Source organism: Betta splendens, chromosome 19 (genome assembly GCF_900634795.4).
Source record: "Betta splendens chromosome 19, fBetSpl5.4, whole genome shotgun sequence".
NCBI lineage: Eukaryota > Metazoa > Chordata > Actinopteri > Anabantiformes > Osphronemidae > Betta > Betta splendens.
The window spans coordinates 12830255-12849820 of NC_040898.2; the positions used below are offsets into that span (position 1 = coordinate 12830255).

The 19566-nt window shown below is 52.3% G+C and overlaps 2 protein-coding genes across 7 annotated transcripts in view; one reads left to right on the plus strand and one right to left on the minus strand.

Annotated features, from left to right (window-relative positions):
• On the minus strand, nucleotides 1-14925 carry LOC114845454 (thrombospondin-2-like). Of its 4 annotated transcripts, none has more exons than XM_055504620.1 (22): nucleotides 14815-14925; nucleotides 8312-8481; nucleotides 8125-8190; nucleotides 7900-8033; nucleotides 7404-7592; nucleotides 7074-7167; nucleotides 6242-6406; nucleotides 5905-6081; nucleotides 5472-5645; nucleotides 5086-5216; nucleotides 4856-4990; nucleotides 4548-4766; nucleotides 3774-3881; nucleotides 3541-3700; nucleotides 3251-3369; nucleotides 2866-3100; nucleotides 2403-2630; nucleotides 2170-2300; nucleotides 1961-2101; nucleotides 1785-1882; nucleotides 832-971; nucleotides 1-381 (listed from the first exon to the last, which is right to left on the minus strand). In XM_055504620.1, exons 3-22 carry the CDS (start codon nucleotides 8186-8188, stop codon nucleotides 374-376), a joined length of 2850 nt encoding a protein of 949 aa, XP_055360595.1. In that variant the 5' UTR covers nucleotides 8189-8190; nucleotides 8312-8481; nucleotides 14815-14925; the 3' UTR covers nucleotides 1-373. The 4 variants fall into 4 exon arrangements, with proteins under 4 accessions (XP_055360595.1, XP_028989318.1, XP_055360597.1 ...); XM_029133485.3 differs by having other exon boundaries at nucleotides 8312-8477; nucleotides 14815-14921; XM_055504622.1 differs by having other exon boundaries at nucleotides 8303-8477; nucleotides 14815-14921.
• The window catches only part of LOC114845452 (proteasome activator complex subunit 4B-like), a 20990-nt gene continuing 12166 nt past the window's right edge, over nucleotides 10743-19566 (plus strand). For all 3 annotated transcript variants that reach the window (XM_055504606.1, XM_029133465.3, XM_055504607.1), the window contains exons 1-18: nucleotides 10743-11009; nucleotides 11141-11281; nucleotides 12990-13106; nucleotides 13584-13628; nucleotides 13754-13903; nucleotides 14151-14214; nucleotides 14590-14664; nucleotides 14807-14929; nucleotides 15014-15106; nucleotides 15433-15611; nucleotides 16128-16214; nucleotides 16552-16738; nucleotides 17034-17123; nucleotides 17288-17352; nucleotides 17518-17668; nucleotides 18948-19046; nucleotides 19151-19220; nucleotides 19453-19520. In XM_055504606.1, the coding sequence (XP_055360581.1) occupies nucleotides 10834-11009; nucleotides 11141-11281; nucleotides 12990-13106; nucleotides 13584-13628; nucleotides 13754-13903; nucleotides 14151-14214; nucleotides 14590-14664; nucleotides 14807-14929; nucleotides 15014-15106; nucleotides 15433-15611; nucleotides 16128-16214; nucleotides 16552-16738; nucleotides 17034-17123; nucleotides 17288-17352; nucleotides 17518-17668; nucleotides 18948-19046; nucleotides 19151-19220; nucleotides 19453-19520 (1980 nt within the window). In that variant the 5' untranslated portion in view covers nucleotides 10743-10833. The remainder of the gene's footprint in view (nucleotides 11010-11140; nucleotides 11282-12989; nucleotides 13107-13583; nucleotides 13629-13753; nucleotides 13904-14150; nucleotides 14215-14589; nucleotides 14665-14806; nucleotides 14930-15013; nucleotides 15107-15432; nucleotides 15612-16127; nucleotides 16215-16551; nucleotides 16739-17033; nucleotides 17124-17287; nucleotides 17353-17517; nucleotides 17669-18947; nucleotides 19047-19150; nucleotides 19221-19452; nucleotides 19521-19566) is intronic.

Consider the following 19566-nt stretch of genomic DNA (forward strand, 5'->3'; position numbering starts at 1 on the left):
AACTTGGAAAACGTCTTTTATTGATAAGTTACCACCAGTCATCATTTATCCTCACACCGCTCCCTTTCAAATCTGGCACGTGGCAATAAATTATTATTTACAACCATCAGGAAGACACAAATGAAAAGCAACAAGAAGTCGTTGTCATTAGAAATGCTATCAGAGCTCTGCAGTGATATACAGCGAAGGGGAGTCTGGGATCAATACGGCTGCATTAAAAGCTGATAGATAGACGGGATCCACTAATTAATAGACTTGGGTGAATAAAAACACATCCGCTCACATTTTCTCTCTCTCAGTTACACATATTAGCAGTTAATGAAATGAATGTGCCTCTCTGGTTGGTCGTTTCCTGAATGTTCCACCAAATACTTCAGTTGTCTGCAAACAACAAAGACATATCACAGGTGAGACATCGCTAAGGGTGTAGCAGTACATATAAAAGAGCTGTTGTCCATTTATTTTTACTACATAAGGAAAATTTTTCATTTTTACCCCACTAAAAAAATATACTTTTATTATTTTAACTGGTAATTAAAAATTAAACAAGTTGTTAATGAGCATATTTATAATTATAAACTTCTAAATGATTTAAATCAAGAAACTTATAGGCACCAAAGGAAACTCAATATAAATATTTAAAAATAGAATGAAATCCATCCATTTATTATCTTAACCACCTCACCACAGCCAATCCCAGCTGTCAATGTGCAGGAGAGGCGGACAAGCATTCCCACCTATGGCCAATTACTGTCACGCCCGTCACACTGTGAATAAGCAGGACTGTAAACGCTGGAGCGCGCGTGCAGCGTGTAAAGCAACGGGTCTCACCTCTGCACTCGTATCTGAGGTCTGAGAAGAGGACGTGTTCCTGAGAGAAGCAGAACAGGCCCAGCCGGCCTCCGGCCAGCGCGTGGTCGTACACCGCGCCCGAGTCCGACAGGATCTGCCTGCCCTCGTACACCACCACCCTGAAACGGGAGCTCAGCGCTAATCACCCCACGCCTGTTTTTCAGCCGCCGGAGGAAAACATTGTCACCTCACACAGTTTCTATGAGCTATAGTTTATGTGAAGGTGAAGAATTTGTGGAGGACATGACGTCAAATGGGGATATATTTGAAGCAGGTACAATGGAGCTTTGCAGCAGCTTTCCAAAATATCAATGCGAGTTCGTCCTTCACAATCAAAGAGCAAAAGCTTCTTTTCAGCCTCACATTCACAGTTGTACAGTCTTCCTCAAGTACGGTCACACGTTGGCCAGAACGCAGCGGCTGCAGCTTCAAACGCGGCCTTCGCTAGTCTTTATAGTACTTAAAAAAACCACCTGTGTTCTGGTTCTGCTCCCCCCCCCCCCAGAAGACACCGTAGCACTTATTCACTTCTCTGCGTCTGCACACGAGCTGCAGCGAGTGGAGCTGCTGCCTGCAGGGCTTTCTCAAAGTCCATTAGCGAGAAGCACAACTAAGTAGACGTATACGCGGCGAGTTGAGCAGAACCGGGTACAACAAAGGGAGTCAATTACGGCGTTATCATAAAATAACTCTGGGAGATTGATGACATGGCCCCAGGACGTGCCAGGGTTAATTATTCCTCCAGGGGAGGACCTGGATGCCAGTTCTTTAGTTATTCAGCACGTCGCTCGGCTGAAACCTTCTTGAACGACGCTGGCATTGACTCAGCACCAGCGTCTGCGCCGCTTAATGGAACGTTGCACCGACTACTTCGTCCTAATCCCGTTTCCTAGCGTTGGGTTTAGCCGCCGCGCGCCGGTGCCGGTCGGTACCTGATGAACCCGGTCCGGGGCCTGTGGATGAGGTGCAGGCGGTAGGCCGTGTAGTCCCTCCAGCCGGTTTTACTGGGGTCGTGCCACAGCGTCCGGACCTGAAACAGAGCCCGTGTTAGGCGCCGGCTGTGACCCGAGCCCGTTGGGGTTTAACGGTACCGGTGGCGGGAGCCTGCCTGGTTCCTGGTGTTCCCCGTGTGCCATAGGGCGTTGCGGAGATGCTCCCCCGGGCCAGTGGTGGAGTTCACCAGCTTGATGGAGACGCCGGCGGTGGCGAAGGCCTTGAAGGGCCTTTTCTCCCAGTAGGCCTGCGACACCTGCTCATGGACGGAGCCCGTTACGTCTGCACGTCAACAGCGGCGTCTTTAAGGAAGTCCCGGCTCACCTGTTTCCACATGACCACGTAGAAGCGCCGACTGGACTGGTAGGAGAACACGACGCCGGCGTAGTCGTCGTCGCGGTCGGTGTTCACGTAGAACGTCACGCTGAAGTCCACCGAGCTGAACTTGTCGTATCCTGTTGACAGCGGCATTCGTTTTCAGTGCGGTTCTGAAGCGCTCGGCGCCGCCGGGTCGCTCTGGCGCCGCCGGGTCGCTCTGGCGCCAGGGACGGACTCACCCAAAGCGATGCCCGGGTCCGAGTTGGCCGCCTGCAGCAGCTCCGTGCCCTGGCCGCGGACCACCCACAGGGGGTCCGACTGCGTGGTGCCCGCGGGGTCCAGCAGAACCACCTGGAACTTCCTGAAGTCCGTGGAGCCGATGTCCTGATTCAGCGGACAGGCGTCCAGCGCGTCTGGAACGCTGTCGTTGTCGAAGTCGTCGAAGCAGGCGTCGCCGCTGCCGTCGCCTGCAGCGCAGCCGGAAAAGAGGAGCAAATGTAGCAATGTGTTTCCCGCTTGGCTAAAAACCAGTCCTGCCGCATGGTGGACGGATTAAACTACCTTCTAAGTAATATCAATGGCACCAGAGGGAGCAGTAAACGCTCGAGGTGGACGTCCAAGATTAACCTGACCTGAATTTACTTGTTTCACATCACTGCGAAATCCATCAGTCGACAAAATAGTTTCACAAATGTGTGTCACCGTCCGAGTCCAGCTGGTCCCGGTTGGGCACCAGTCGGCAGTTGTCCCGGTTGTCGGGGACGCCGTCGTCGTCATCGTCATGGTCGCAGGCGTCGCCCCTCCCGTCGCCGTCGTGATCCGCCTGGTTGCCGTTGGCGACGTAGGGACAGTTGTCCAGGGAGTTCTGGCGGCCGTCCTCGTCGACGTCGTCGTTGTCGTCGCACGCGTCCCCCACAAGGTCGCTGTCGGAGTCGAGCTATGGAAGAAGACGCACACACACACACACACACACACACACACACACACACACACACACACACACACACACACACACGTACACACACGTACTGTAAGTGTGCATCAATCCAGCTGCTGACGAGGCGAATCCAGTGGGTTTTGCAGGAACCTGCAGTGGGTTGTGCAGCAGGGGACAGTTGTCACACTGGTCTCCAACTCCGTCCAGGTCCGTGTCCCTCTGCTCAGTGTTGTAGACTAAGGGACAGTTGTCACGTTCATTCAGGATCTCTAGAGACGGACGAAGGACAGAACAAAATGTTTAGTTGCTCTTTGGATCCAACACGGCAGCTGAAATCTAATCACAGGACATAGTTGCGTGGTCATGGATTTGTCTGCAGAGACTGAGCGATGGGATGATTAACTGCATGGTCATGGCCGTGTGTCGTGAGGAGCCGCTACCGTCTCCGTCTACGTCCACGCTGCAGGCGTCTCCCTCGCCGTCGCCGTCCGTGTCCGTCTGCAGCGGGTTGCTGTCGAACGGACAGTTGTCGCAGCGGTCCCCGACCCCGTCTGCGTCCGAGTCGAACTGCCGGGGGTTGTAGACCAGCGGGCAGTTGTCCTACAATGGGGGGTGGGGTGGGGTGAGTGATCAGCTGCTTTTAGCCCAAAACGATCCTCAGACGCAGCCTCACCCTCTCGTCCATGATGTCGTCGTTGTCGTCGTCGGGGTCGCAGGCGTCCCCCTGTCCGTCCATGTCCAAGTCTTCCTGGCCGGAGTTTGGGATTGTGGGGCAGTTATCCTGCAGATGATCAGAGCGGGTCAGAGTGGGTCAGAGCGGGTCAGAGTGGGTCAGAGCGGGTCAGAGGGAGTCAGACTGGCCCAGAGCGGGTCAGAGTGGGTCAGAGCGGGTCAGAGGGAGTAAGAGCGGGTCAGAGCGAGTCAGAGCAGGTCCGAGTGGGTCAGAGCGGTTCAGAGCGAGTCAGAGCGAGTCTGAGCAAATCTGAGCGAGTCAGACCGAGTCAGAGAGGGTCAGAGTGAGTAAGAGCGGGTCAGAGCGGGTCAGAGCGAGTCAGAGAGGGTCAGAGCAGGTAAGAGTGGGTTGGGTGGGTCAGAGGGAGTAAGAGCGGGTCAGAGCGGGTCAGAGTGGGTCAGAGCGGGTCAGAGGGAGTAAGAGCGGGTCAGAGCGGGTCAGAGCGAGTCAGAGCAGGTCCGAGTGGGTCAGAGTAGGTCAGAGGGAGTAAGAGCGGGTCAGAGCGGGTCAGAGCGAGTCAGAGCAGGTCCGAGTGGGTCAGAGCGGTTCAGAGCGAGTCAGAGCGAGTCTGAGCAAATCTGAGCGGGTCAGAGCGAGTCAGAGAGGGTCAGAGTGAGTCAGAACGAGTCAGAGCGGGTCAGAGCGGGTCAGAGCGAATCAGAGAGGGTCAGAGTGAGTCAGAGCAGGTCAGAGTGGGCGTCCAGGCGTCCTCACCTTCTGACAGTGGTAGGTGGCGTTCTCTCTGCAGGGCAGCTTGTTGTTGGGCCACGCGTCCAGGTCCGAGTCTTCGCCGCACAGGGAGCCGTCGCCCGCGAAGCCCACACTGCACGAGCACCTGAACAGGGCCTTAGACGCCAGGCCCAGGTAGAAGCAGTCGGCGAACCTGTGGCAGGTGTGCGTCTGGTCTTTGCAGGGGTTGTGCGGCTCGCACACCTGCGGCGCAGCCAAAGCAGCGTTTTCAGGTTTCTAGACATGCGCGGTGGGAACTGAAAGCGCACGGAGGCGCGAGTGGAACCACGTGCCTGTTTGATGGTCTGGGCCTCCTGCAGCCCGAGGCCGAAGGGCTGGGAGCCTTTATAGCGAGGAGGGCAGGGCAGGCAGTAGAAGCCGGGGTCTGTGTTCACACACTGGGTCACACACACACCCTCCACCTCACACTGCAGAGACACACACACGCAGGCTAATAGCACGAAGGCCGTTTGTTGAAGAGAGACTCTGTAAACGGAGCGAAGCGAGACGGCGGCGGCCGCACCTCGTTCTCATCTTCACAGTGGGTCCCGTTGCCCTGCAAACCCACGGGGCAGCGTCCACACTCCCACGAGCCGTCAACGTGGGACGTGCACTTCACCCCAGGAAAACAGGGATTGGACAGCAGACACGAGTCTGAGAGCACACACACACACACACACACACACACACGTTCCTTCATATTCAGAGTATTAGGATTTTTACAAAGAGCCAAAAAGCAAATATTAAATATGAATGTTTGGGACTATGTGTAATTATATTTGACTAATTTCACTGTTTGAACAAAAGCACAATAAAAAGAGAGGAGATTATTATTTGAAAATATGTTTCCTGTCAGAGTAGCATGAGTGTCTGAGTACAGCAGGAGGCTGAGCTGAGCTTTGTGTTCACCTATGGGACAGGGCTGTTTGTTACAGGCTTCATAGTCTGCAGCGTCTCCGGCGCACGGCCTCCCTCCGTTCTGAGGAGCAGGGTTCACGCAGTCCCGCTGGCGGCGCACGAGGCCTCCTCCACATGACTCCGAGCAGCGCGACCATTCAGTCCAGGTTGTCCAGCCTCCGGCGACTACACACACACACACAGACACACACATGCGCACACACATGCATACACACACAAATACACACACACACTCTCTCCAGTCAGGTGTGTGCGTGTTTGTGTGTGTGTGTATGTGTGTGCGTGCGTCCGTGCGTGTATGTGTGTGTGTGTGTGTGTGTGTGTGTGTGTGTGTGTGTGTGCGTGTGTGCGCGCGCATGCCTGTCTCTGCGTCTTGTTGTGCGCGTGTGTGTGCTCCATGCATCCCTGCCAGCGTTCCACTCACCGGGACAGAGCGTGTTGTTGCACGGCCGCGTCTCCACGCCGCCGCCGGCGCAGCCTCTGCCCCCCTTCCTGGACGGGGGGTTGTTGCAGAGACGCACCCGCGTGACGCTGCCGTCGCCACATGTGGTGGTGCACGCGGACCACGGAGACCAGAGGCCCCAGTTCCCGTCAGAGTGGACTGTAAGATAAACAAACACGCCGTGTGTACGTCTACGAGCAGCAGGAGCATGTTTCAGATTAAAGCCACAGTCTCAAATATGTGTTGTCCTGCGAGGAGCATTCAGACCACGGGTCGGACCACGTTGAAGCAATCAGCGGATCAGCGGCGCGGCGCCCACCTTTACGCTCGCACTTGGCGATGCTGCAGCTGCGGGTCTGAACCGACGGCCCGGCGCACGACGGCACGATGCCGTTGCAGGAGCGGCCGCGCTGCTGACCTCCACGGCCGCACGTGGACGAGCAGTGGGTCCACTCCGACCACGGGGACCAGCCGTCTTCATCTCCTTCACACACACGCACACAGGCACACACGCACAAATACACGCACACACACACACGCACAAATACACGCACGCACAAATACACACACACGCACGCACGTATGCACGCACGCACAAATACACACACACACAAACAAATACACACAGACACACACACGCACGCACAAATACACACAGACACATACACAAATGAATACACACACACGCACAAATATATGCACGCACAAATACACACAGATACACACACACGCACACACAAATACACACAGACACACACATGCACGTATGCACGCACGCACAAATACACACACACACACAAACAAATACACACACACACACATGCACGTATGCACGCACACACAAATACACACACACACAAACAAATACACACAGACACACACGCATGCACAAATACACACAGACACATACACAAATGAATACACACAGACACACGCACGCACACACGCACAAATATACGCACGCACAAATACACACAGATACACACACACGCACACACAAATACACACAGACACACACATACACGTATGCACGCACACACAAATACACACACACACAAACAAATACACACAGACACACACACACACACACACACACACACGGTTCAGGATCCGAGCTCTGATCGTTACCAGCGAACCACTGATTCACTCACGGAGGCAGACGGGGCAGCACTTGTCGTCAATGAAGGACGGGTTGACGCAGGACACGGGAGGACAGGACACGTGGTGACACACCACTTTACCTTCCTACACGAGGTCAAGGAGAGCATTCTTTAGATTATTATTGGAGGCAGATGTCCTGCTGAGTGCCAGCTTTGTTGCCATGAGTCATAATGACTGGAATCACCCCCTCAATCCATCTCTAACCGACTAAATAAACTGTATATTATATAGAAATCCACACAGGCTCGTTCTCACTACTGTCTGGTTCTCATTTTACTTTCATGAAGCTTCCAGGTCGACTTAGACGCTTCTGCACTGACCCAACAAGCGCAGGACGTGCAGCTGTCAATCTCCCAGTCCTCCCCTTGCTCGTACACACGTCCGTCCTGCGCGCACCACACCTCCCCGTCTCCTCCTCTTCCTCCTCCTCCTCCTCTTCCTCCTCCTCCTCCTCCACTGCTGCTGCTCAGATCGGCCAAAGACACGCGCATCTCTTCGTTTTCTTTGGACTGGAAAAAACGGCAGAAATGCAGCTTTTATTCAAAACATGTGTTTAATATTAAGGCATAATTTGCATTTTTATTGCTCCTCCAGAGAGCGGCTGAATCAAGCGCTGTGGTGAGGCGATTACTCGCCAGCGTTTAAACACTGGGGTTATTCTTTCTGCGTGTTTTCCCCCAAAGGCACCGAGACATTTGCCACAAGCCGCAGTCCTCAGCGCCAAATGAAAGCACGCCATGCGCTTCATGGGTTTCCCTCAAAACGAACCCAGACAAGTTCCACTGTTTCAAAATAAAAGCTCCAGCTGCGTCCTACCACCCTCTCCAGGTCCACGAGCAGGTTGCTGGTCACGATGCGCAGGCCGTGGATCTCGGTGATCAAGTCCACCAGGTCGTCGCACGCGTGGCGGCACATTTCTGACGCGTTGGCCGCTCTGGCCCCGCCCACACCTGCGGAGGACGCACGAGGGTGTGAGCGCGCGTTCACGCCGTGCACGCTCAGAGAAGCGGCGCTCGAGGGCGCGTGGGTCAGAAGCCGTACCTGCGCCCGGTGCGGCTGCACACAGGAAGCAGAGGAGCCAGGGGAAAGGTCTCGCCGGACTCATTCCTGGACACACAGGTAATCACCGTGAAATACAGCAACCACAGTGGTACCGGCGCACAACACAAGCAGCACTGCAGCCAAGCAGATAAAAGAGGGAGAAAAAGAGGGACTTAACCTCGCGTACCTGCGTCGTCCTCGCTGCACTGCCTTTATCCACGATTAGAAACCACAGCTGCTCGGCTTATCCCCGCCGCAGCTCCACGGAGGCTGTGATTGAATGTCTGTCTTCTTTATTTGGTTGCCTCCTTGCCTCCTTCTCAATTTGGCATCCAGGGCGCGGATCACCACGGCTTCCTCGGTAATTTGAAGCATCCAAAAGAAACAAGGGGGAAGTTGGTGAGAGGGAGATCTGGGCGAGGAGCACGCGACTCTTACAAAGTTCTAATGTGGTTATGTATTTGTTTGAGAGAGCGTGTGTGTGTGTGTGTGTGTGTGTGTGCGTGCGTGCGTGCGTGCGTGCGTGTGTGTGTGTGTGTGTGAGGCAGGAGCGGGGGCCATATATTATCCGTCTGTCTGGCGATGAACTGAGCTGCATATCTCCCAGAGAGAAACACAGCTGGATGGAAGGAACTCTGCGCATCTGCGTGTGTGTCTGTGTGTGTTGACGGCTTCACGCAGGTTTCCCAGGCGCACAGACACGCACACAGACACACACAGACACACACACATGTTGGCTGCCCGAGTTTTCCAATATTTTACAAGTGCGAAAACTGGCATGACTGTAGATCCCTGGTGAAAATGAGAAGCTTGATACAGGTGGGTGTGTGTGTGTGTGTGTGTGTGTGTGTGTGTGTGTGTGTGTGTGTGTGTGTGTGTTCTTCTTTATTTCTGCAGCTAAAAGAGGTGCAAGCTGATGGAATGTAAACACATCTTCCTCCATGGGGATCTCCATCTCATTATCTTCCTCTCTCTCTCTCTCTCTCTCTCTCTCTCTCTCTCTCTCCTCCATCACGTCTGTTCCTTTGTCTCAGTCTCTCCCTCTCTTCTCGTCCCCGCTGAGTCAAAGAGGCATCAGCATCGTCCTGAATCATACTTTCCATCGGTGGACTCCGCGCGTGGAGTAATGAATCTCCCAGATGTGCGCGCACACTCTCACGCACTAACAGTGCCCACACAAGCACACTTGCAGATGCGGACAAAATTCCTACTCGATTTTCCAGATACCTAGAAATATCACAAGGAGGAGGAAATAGGAGCATGTTTGTAGTGAAGACAGTGGAAGCAGATGCTGTCACTGCTCGTATTCAAAGAACATCTCAAACAACAAATGAAATCTGAGGCATTATAACATATAAGACTCGGTGATTTGGCAAAGTCCAGCATTTTACATTAGGACTGATGGAAGGCACATTCTGTACTCAGTCTCTCTCCAACTCGCCTTCTCTTGAATTTAGAGGGAGAAATTTGTGGTAAAGTGGTTTCTCGGCTTGTTGTGCCTTAAAGGGGAGCTGATGGAGGTCTGCGGGGCCATTGTTGGCTTCCGTCAGACCTGCTGAAGCATCCGGGAGACCTGCAAACCGGAGGCAGGTGTGAGAAACGGGACACTTTATGCAATCAGCCAGGATAAAGGAACGGCTGCGGTGGAGTCACAGCATCTGGCTCCTTAAAAGTAACCACGGCAGAGACCCCGCAGGGTTTTTATTGAGCTCTGAGCCCCGGCTGTGGACAGGAAGCTCAGGTAATATGCTGTAATCATCATTGTAGGCAGCAGTGGCTGTCGGTGCAGGTGCCACGAGACATGCAGCCACTTAGTGACTGTACGTGCGTCCCTTTATTTGACCGTAATCCTGTTAATATTCCGCAGATTATGGCTGAGTTTGCGCGTGCAGGCCGCGCGCGCATAGATGAAAGCCTCCGCGTACCTGTGGGCGAGTCATTTTCCCAGCGAGATCTGCGGGACGCGGGCGTGACGCGGCGGCTGACACCGCAGATCAGAGCGGAACCGGCGCGCTCAGGGCTTTGCGCAGCTCAATTAGCGTGACCCACTAACACCCCCCCCCCCCCCCCCCCCCCCCGGTGATCAGCTGCTTCCGCCAGGTTGCTGGACGCAGCGGACTAATCCCGCTACCTTGCGGCTTCGGACGTTATCACGCCATTCAATGGTCATTATCAGTGGTTATCAGCCCATACGTATGGGCCGGTAGGTGCCCATCTACCTGCTGGCAGCGGTGAATAGGTGCGGTAGATCGTTGTCAATGATCCGTAAGGTTGATCACGGCTCGGATGATTTAACCAGCAGAGTCAGTAGGGGCGCTGTTGAGCGGTTGTTGTTCCGACGGGAGGATCGAAGTTTTTGATTTTGATTTATTAGCGAGCATAACTTAGCAAGTAGCTAGCGGTATTGTGTTAGTTGACTGTAACCTGAACCCCCCACCCGTTATCCAGCCCTAACCCTAACCACAATAACCTCTAAAGCTGCTTAACATAGCAACTTAGCTAGCTGTTAGCTGTTCGCGAGGAGGCAGAGCAGGCACCTACTGGCCCATTCGAATGCGCTGATAAGTTCTGATCAGCCCATTCATAATGGCTGATAACATCCGAAGCGGGTGACAGGGTTCAACTCTCCATTCAGTGGCGGCGGAGGAGCGTCTTCCTCCACGTTTGCGCGCACGCATCGGGAGCGCGACGCGACCCGCGGATGGAGCCATGGCTGCGTTCGTCCCGCAGAAGGAGATCGTGTACAACGGCCTGCTGCCGTACTCGGACCGGTTGGACCGGGAGGCCACGGAGCTGTTGGCGGAAATCAAAGCGAACCTCTCCCGAGCGGTTCTCCTCAGGGAGCTGTGGCCAGGAGCGGCTTTCTGGGCCAGGAAACTCCTCACGTAAGTGTTGGATGGAGACTCCGCGAGTCCAAGTCGACCCACAATTAGTCGTTTCTGTGCCGCAATTTATCGGTCTGCTTATTTCGTTCCACAAACGCATCCACCGAGAGCCTCCGCGTCTCCGCCCGCAGGTTTCTGAAGCTCTACGGCCGCAGGTTCACTAAGGAGGACCACGTCCTCTTCATCAAGCTGCTGTACGAGTTGGTGACGCTGCCGGAGCTGGAGCCTCACATGATGCAGAGCTTCGCCCGGCTGCTCGTTCTGCTCCTCAAGTGGGTGTGACGCACGCGCGCGCACGCTTCGCTGATTCATATGGGATGTCTGAGCATCTCCAGGAGCTCAGGCCTCTGATCACAGGGACCACGTGGACCCAGGACATCCTGGAGGGATTCACACGTCCCATCTGGCCTGAATCCCGCAGGAGGAGCCGAGGCACATGATGAGAAGCAGCGAGCTGCTGGGTGGATGATGTCCTATTTCAGCATAACGAAGTCCGATAGACGTGTGGCAAATGGAACATGTGGCATTAAAAGCGTCACCCATTTATAGCCCGTGAACCTAGAAAGCTGGACTCCCCGGCACCGGGCGCTCCTGTTCTTAGCGGTGTCCTTAAGCATAATGAGATCGCCGGGCCTCAGTGTGTCACGTGATGCGCTAAAGGGGATTTTCACTTGCCCCTGTGTGATCGCAAGAGCAACCTGCAGACACAGAAAAGCAAAAAATATTCATTTAAAGGAGCTCAAAATGATCTAAATGACTAAAGCTTAGATTGTTAGAAGTTGTTATTAGATTAAAAATTCATCTTTCAATTCAATCATTTAGATTAAAAACATTGTTCCAGACTAGAAACTGTCCATTTAAAGAGCTTTGTGAGATTTTATTAGCAAATTAGTGACTGAGAAGCAGCTGAATTTAGTTTGATCTACTTTGGAGAAGTTTAATCAATGGGTTCCTGGCGTGAGGGTCAGGAGACCTTCACTCGGATGCACAGTCACAGAGGCGTCATTAGATGATTTATGTGTTTGGAAGGAAAAAACAGCTTGAGTTGAACTTCTTGCCTTTTTCTGCAGATTTAAAAAAAAATCTTTGGGTTCAAGTCACGTAGTGGCACTTCTTGCACAACTGGGGTTTTATTCATTCAAATCGAAGCATGTGAGAATAATGTGTGGGAATCTGTCGTAGGTCGACATTGTTTGTGTGAAATCCCAGTTTGCAATGAAACTGAAGTCTGTTACTGTAAATGGGAATGAACTGGCTTCTCATGAAGTGGAATTCAGGTGCAATGATTAAGACGGTGCTCAGAGTTGTCACATCTCCCACTAACGCACACATGCTCTCAGAAGTCAAAGGAGGACAGTGACTTATGCTCTCCAGTCCGTTTATTACTGTCTGAGCTCAGTTCTATGCTTTTGTCTCTCAAATCAGATCTGTCACTTCCCAGTGACTGCAGGATATTCTCCAACGTGATCACATCCATCACTTCCCAGTTCTCCCCAGTTGTTTCCACGATTCTCATCCATTGCAAAGCATTGTCTAAATGTAGATGTCATTTGTCTGAGTGTTTTCTATTAGATAGAAAGCGATAGATCGTATATTAAGTGCCAGGTCTTAATATACGCTTTCTGAGATTGTCTCTTCTTTCCATCATTTTTCAAATCTCCCCAAAGACACTTCGTTTCGCGGCTGTGAGATAAATGAAAGAGGAGACGAGAGAAAGAAAGCCTCCAGTACGAGCGCTTCCAATCTGTCTGTGGGGTTTAAGCCTATAAAAGTTGTGATTGTACCAAGGACTAAATAAAGCGATGTGAAAGTTCTCTGGAGGATTGAATATGGGCTCTGCTCTGAAGCAGCCGTTAGCGGTTAGCAGGCAGTTTAAAACGCTTAGCGCAGTGTTTGACAGTGCAAGAAGCCGTGCTCTCTGTGGAGACAGTGACCTGCACGCGACTGTCATCAGTCTGATCATTAACTCTTCCCAAACAGGAAGAAGGAGCTGTTGTCGAGGGACGACCTGCAGTTGCCGTGGCGACCGCTGCACGAGCTTCACGAGAGGGTCGTCTACTCCAAAACGGAGCACCTCGGACTCGTCTGGTTCCCGACGTGAGTGTGCGGCGGCTGCGAGAAGCGGGATGTAGAATCCTCACCCCAATGGAGGGACGCCGACGTTCCACTGCTCTGAGATCAGCTGAAGGTGGAACGGTGGAACAGACTCCACGTCGCAGCACAGTCTGAGTCTCACTAATGAGCTGGTGTTGCTTTAAACTGTATGAGAGAACACATGTTAATCACCAATTATGTCGAGGCCTGATATAAATATCAGCTACGCCAGACTGGGAGCTGCAGAGAGTCAGACTCACATCCGTAAAGATTTCAAACGCTCTCAGATTGATTCTCAGACGTAATTATTTGCAGTTTTTCTTACATAACGTGTCCTCTCGCCCCCCGGGAACCTGCTACAAGTCATGTTTTCTGATACTATATATGAAAAAAAATACCCAACAGATTAAATGATAACTCGTAATCACGAGGTGCCTGACTTTTTTTTCACTTACGCCTCCTCTTTCTGCTAATTTGCAGCTCGGTGGACCACGTTCTCAAAGCTTTGATCCGAAGCTGCAGGCTGTAAGTCGCGTCTTTGATCTGAGCCGCGTGCGTCCTGTGTGACCTGCTCCGTCCCTCCGTCCGTCCCTCCGTCCGTCCCTCCGTCCGTCCGTCCCTGAGCAGCGCACCTGTGCGTTCCCTCCCAGGTACTTCCCCGCCTCCTCCACCTGGGAGATGCTGGCCGAGTGGCGCCCCCTGCTGTGCGTGTTCGACGTGGCCATGCAGAAGGCCGTCGGGTACATGGAGCTCTTCCTCCCCACCGTCGTGCCCCCGGAGGAGCACGGCCGCGGCTTCCAGTAAGAATACAACATATCAGTGCATTCACTGCTTCACAAGCGATCCGTCCGGATTTACTATTGGATCCGGCACCACCGTTTCCACGATACATCATGGTTCATACTAGACTTTTCCATTTCACCGCTACTCTCCCCCTTCCAGACTCCAGGGTGGAGGGTATGAGGCCGTATTTGTGGGGAATTAGCGGCTTTGGCCTCAGGTGTGTGCACTGCAGCGGATAATGGTGTTTTTGTGTGTGTGTTTCAGGTTGTGGTTTGATGAGTTGATGAATCTTTGGATGTCGGTGCAAAATCAGCCAAGCTGGGAGGGGGTGAGCTCCAGTCCATCCAGATCTGACCCTTCACATTTCCTTTTGTGGATTTCCAGTGTATGGACCAGGGGATCACATTTCTTTCCGTCTTCCTCTGAAGGATCATTTGTAGTGACATATTTCTTAGTGTGTTGAAATGTTGTAGCAAAGCTTCAGCAGCTCTGACCCAGTTTACAGATAAGATTTTCCATTTCTGCCCCCGCGCCGCCGTCTTCCAGCCTCTTGGCCCGAAGCAGCCTGGCTCCGCACACTTCCTCCCCTCCGTGAACATCCTTGTTTTTTCTTAGAGCGGCTAAATTTAATTCATGGAATGACAGCCTTCACTTCTGGGAACGGTGCTCGTGAAGTGATTGCGTGTGTGATGTTGTCCTGCAGCACCTCGTGAACCTGTTCGCTCGACTCGCCAACGATAACATCGGCTTCGTGGACTGGACCCCGTATATTCCCATAGTGAGTCATTGGCGGAGTTATGCAGATACACAAGCGTGTCTGTTAATGTGTTTGACTGAGCACCGTGTGTGTGCGCGTGTGTGTGTGTGTGTGTGTGTGTGTGTGTGTGTGTGTGTGTGTGTGTGTGTGTGTGTGTGTGCAGATCTTCACCAGGATCCTGCGCAGCTTCAACCTTCCCGTTGGGGTCAGTCAGATGGTGGCACCACGGTACCTGACCAACTCCTACGACATCGGGAACTTGGGGTTGTGGATCGCAGCGCTGCTGGTAAAAGCACAGACCATAAAACACACACACAATAAATGGCATAAAGACAATTACTGGAGGTGTTTAATTGATCTGCCCCTGCAGGGAGGACCGGGAAACCCCGGGCAGAAAGAGCTGACTTGCCTCTTCAACAGCATTGCTTCCTTCTACCATCCCTCTAATCATGGCCGCTGGCAGGCAAGTCTCTCGCTCACACTGTCACGCTCTCGGCCCGAGTGTGTTTTCAGCTGCTTTCTCTGACATTCCTTTGATTTATAAGCTGTCATTCAGGACGTGGCCGCCTCCATTCTCACTAACAACACAATAATAAAATGCGCAACTGCCAGAGAAGAATGATCTCACAGATCTGTTTACCGCAGACTGTGTGTGAATGTGTCCCTGGGCGATAACGCTGACGGTGTGTGTGTGTGTGTGTGTGTGTGTGTGTGTGTGTGTGTGTGTGTGTGTGTGTGTGTGTGTGTGTGTGTGTGTGTGTGTGTGTGTGTGTGCGTGTGTGTGTGCAGTCTCGCCTCATGAGGCTGCTGCAGCGTCTCCCTGCATGCGTCGTGTCCCGCGTGCACCGCGAGCGTCACGCCGCCCCCAGCTGGATCACGCCGGTGCCCGAGTGTTGCAGGCTGACGGACGCAGACCTGAAGGAGTTCACCCACAGCCTCAGCGGCGCCGCCCTGCTGGCCATGTTCAGGTACTGCCCTCGCGGTGGGAATCCTGCCCGTCACCCAGTGACGGCTGGATTTACAGGATAACATCCATTGTTTTTTATAGGTACTCAGTTGAAACTGGTTGTTGGATGACATTTAAAAAAACTAAGATACGAGTCGACCTCATGCAATGTGGGAAGAACAAAACTATTTCTACTCAAGCTGAAATAGAAAGCATACAGTAGATAGGTGTCACTGTGGGAGTAGGTGCGAGCATTCTGCTGCTCCGTCAGAGCCAATCGGTCCTGTGAACCCACGTTTAACGGCCCAAATTTCTTTAGATCTTCATCTTTTGAGTCAGCTTGTGTTTATTATTAGATAATGAAAAGTTTTCAGCTTCAACTCTACAATTATATCACGACAACACATCACTTGCTACATTTAACTTTTTAACTTGATTATGTAACAAGACTAAACCCTGAACAGGAGTAATCTGGACGAAGCGTGTGTGTGTGTGTGTGTGTGTGTGTGTTTTCCTATCCGCCCCTGGTGATGTGCAGTAAAACTGGCAGTACAGATGCAGCCTACGCTCTGCAGAACCTGGCTCTCCTTTCACCAGAACTCGCCTTACCACCTGTGCTGGAGAAGTAAGTGCTCACGGGCTCCTTCACGACACATCGCGCATTCAATCACTGGGTGACTCGAAAAAGACGGTTATTTTCCCGCCGGGCCCTGAGGCTGCGCTGCTTCTTTTCTCTATGACGTCTGAGCACGTTTGTGGAGGTTCTGTCACAAAGCGCGATCATGTCCTTGAGAAGCGGGGGCGATGCAGAATCCAAACATATCGGCACCGCGTGTGCGTATTCGCCCTCTGAGGGCTTTAAAGTGGCCTTAATTGCCTTCACGAGCACAATGCGTGTGCACCTGCGCCTTTTCACCTCACCCAGCGACGCCACCCCCCTTCACCGCCTCCTTTCTCCACAGGACCTACGCGGCCATGGAGACCCTGACGGAGCCGCACGCCCTCACCGCCACGCTCGGCTGCCTGGTCGGCATGGCCCGCGGCCTGGTGGCGCCCGGCGGCCGCTACCCAGAGGGCCGTGCGCACGTGCTGCCGCTGCTCATGGGCTCCCTGCCGGGGGTGGACCCCAACGACTTCGGCAAGTGCATGGTGAGTAATGGACGCGCGGATTGGACAAACAGACAATGCAGCTCCTGGTGATTAAATTCCACTCTGCCCTGTCCCATTAATATCTCCCCAACGCGCAGTAAATATCTCCGTTTGAAGGGCTTGCAATTAATGTGGCCCAGTCTTGAGTTTCTGCTTGGTTTGTGAAGTGGATTGGATTTCTCTCTTAGTGCACACGCGCTCTCCAGACTATATCAATTCATTACGACGAGTACATTTAAACGTGTGCTGAAGCGCTTCTGAACCGAGCCGCTTCCTGCTGTGTCCACCTGTCCAGATAACGTTCCAGTTCATCGCCACCCTCACCACTCTGGCTCCTTTAGTGGACTGCTCGTCAGCTGCTTCTCGCCACAGCGACCTCACAGAGGTACACAGGGCAGTTAATTACACTTGATAAACAGTACAATGCTCAAAGGAGGTTTCCAGTTGGTTTAGCCCCGTGGTAAACAGAGTACCAGCACCTCAAAGCTGCTTATTTAACACATTTTACCTCGTGGTGAATGTTGACGTGTTGTGTTTTATTTCCTTCAGACCGAGAGAGATCTGTGTTCTGCTTCAGCCGAGTTTGAGGACTTTGTTCTCCAGTTCCTGGACAGGTAGAGGCAAATTAACAAGTCAAGCTGTCACTTAGCGGCGCCTCGTTGTCAGTGACGGAGTCGAGTCTGTGTTTGAAGCGCAGCGGTCGGCGCCGCGCGCGCCTATTTCTCACCGTAACGCAGTCGCTGACAGGCGTGCGTGTTCGCGTGTCTGCGCCCGTGCAGGTGCTTCGCGCTGATAGACAGCAGCGCCCTGGAACAGACGAGAGGCGAGACGGAGACGGATGCCCAGGCTCAGCTGGAGAGCCTGGTGGAGCTGGGCCTGTCCTCCACTGTGAGCACCGTCCTGACGCAGTGCTCCATAGAGATATACGAGGTAACACACACACACACACACACACACACACAGACACACACACACACACACACACACACACACACACACACACACACACACACACACGCGCGCGCTGAGTAAACTTAGCCTAAAGGTGGTTTCTATAACAATCCATTAACTTATTACACTCGGCCAAAGCTGTAACAGTTTTAGTACTTCTACATGACATATGGAGGAAACACACAATGTCACGCATTTTTTGTGCAGCAGTAATGATTTAGCAATATTAAATTGATATACCCTGGCTCGGGCGACGGTGCAGTCGTCTGCGCCTCCCCAGATTCTTGGCCACTTGTTGAAATGTCCTTGGAAAACACACAGAAACCTGATTCTTCAGCAGCTGCCTTTCCACCGGGGTGATTAATAGTCTGTTTATTGTTATAATTATGAAACTGTGATGACATTTGTGGAAATCTTTGCTTTTGTTGCTATGATCCCATTTGACCAAACCACAGACTTGATGTGGAGTTTCTTAATCAGGAATTTAACATTTACCATTTGTCCTGTCTCACCTTTATCTGTTACCATGGAAACACAATGCCAAAGGCGACACGCGTCACAAACACCGCTGGGAAGTTCGCTGCTAGCCTTGAGTCGACGCGCATCTGAATTGTGTTGCGTGCAGTGGGTCCCGAAGCGAGAGGGAGACGGAGGAAGCGTCAGCTTCACAGCTCACTGGACTGCCTGACACACAATTAATTGCTTTAATTGAGTCAATTAAAAAAGATGTAATTAGAAGAGATCCACTTTGACAAATAGAAACGTCTACTGGTAATGGGCCTGTGACTGACAGGGGCTTATGCTGTGATTATAACAGACAAACAAAGCTGAATGAATAGTTATTACTAGGCAATAATGGTTATGTGAGTCAATGCGATACAACAACGACAATAAGGATATTTATAACATCCAGAGGCTGATAAACCCAGTGAAACACATTTGCAGCAGTGGTTATATTATTATATGTGATCACAGTTACTACCACAATAAAATGTAGCTGCCACAGTTGCCATGATATTGCCTAGTACTTACATCATGATATAATCATATAACCGATACTCACATTTACGCTGAGTTAACCTCATATACAAAGAAATATGGCGGCAGCTGTTTCTGTGCATCTGTGGAGTTCATGAAGCCTTTTGGTTTGGTTGTTGATTCCTTGTCTTCAGCCGTGCTCCACTCCAATGTTTGCACACTATTGGCAGAAGATTTCATAAAACACACACTAACTCCTGATTCCTGATCCTTGCGTTAGGTGGCGCTGCAGAAGGTCTACAACTTCGCCACCTCCAGCGTCTTTGAGACGTGCGTTTCAGGCAGGATGGTGGCCGACATGTGCAGAGCGGCAGCAAAGGTACAGCACGTCTCCAAACCAACGGACTAACTACACACCAGCATGTTGGACACTAGCAACACATTCAGTCTCACAAAGTAACTACTCATAATCTTCTGTTGCAGTGTCATCCTGAGGAGTCTCTCCGCCTGTTTGTCCCTCACTGCTGCAGCATCATTTTCCACATTACAGACAGTCAGTACCGCGCTGTGCACTTGTGTGTGTGTGTGTGTGTGTGTGTAGACAGAGTTGATGTGTGTTCACATGATAACATCTATTATAACTACTGTAAGAGACTAAAAGCTGAAATGACCCAGAATTCGGCCTGCTGGGAAGCATTGCAGCACATACCTCACATTCTGTGTGTGTGTGTGTGTGTGTGTGTGTGTGTGTGTGTGTGTGTGTGTGTGTGTGTGTGTGTGTGCAGACGAGGAGCTGCAGGGTGGAGACGAGCTGGACCAGGAGCTCCTGTGGAATCTCCAGCTGCTCTCTGAGGTGAGGCTGGATCCATCACATCCTCAGGTCTTCACTCCAGCGAATA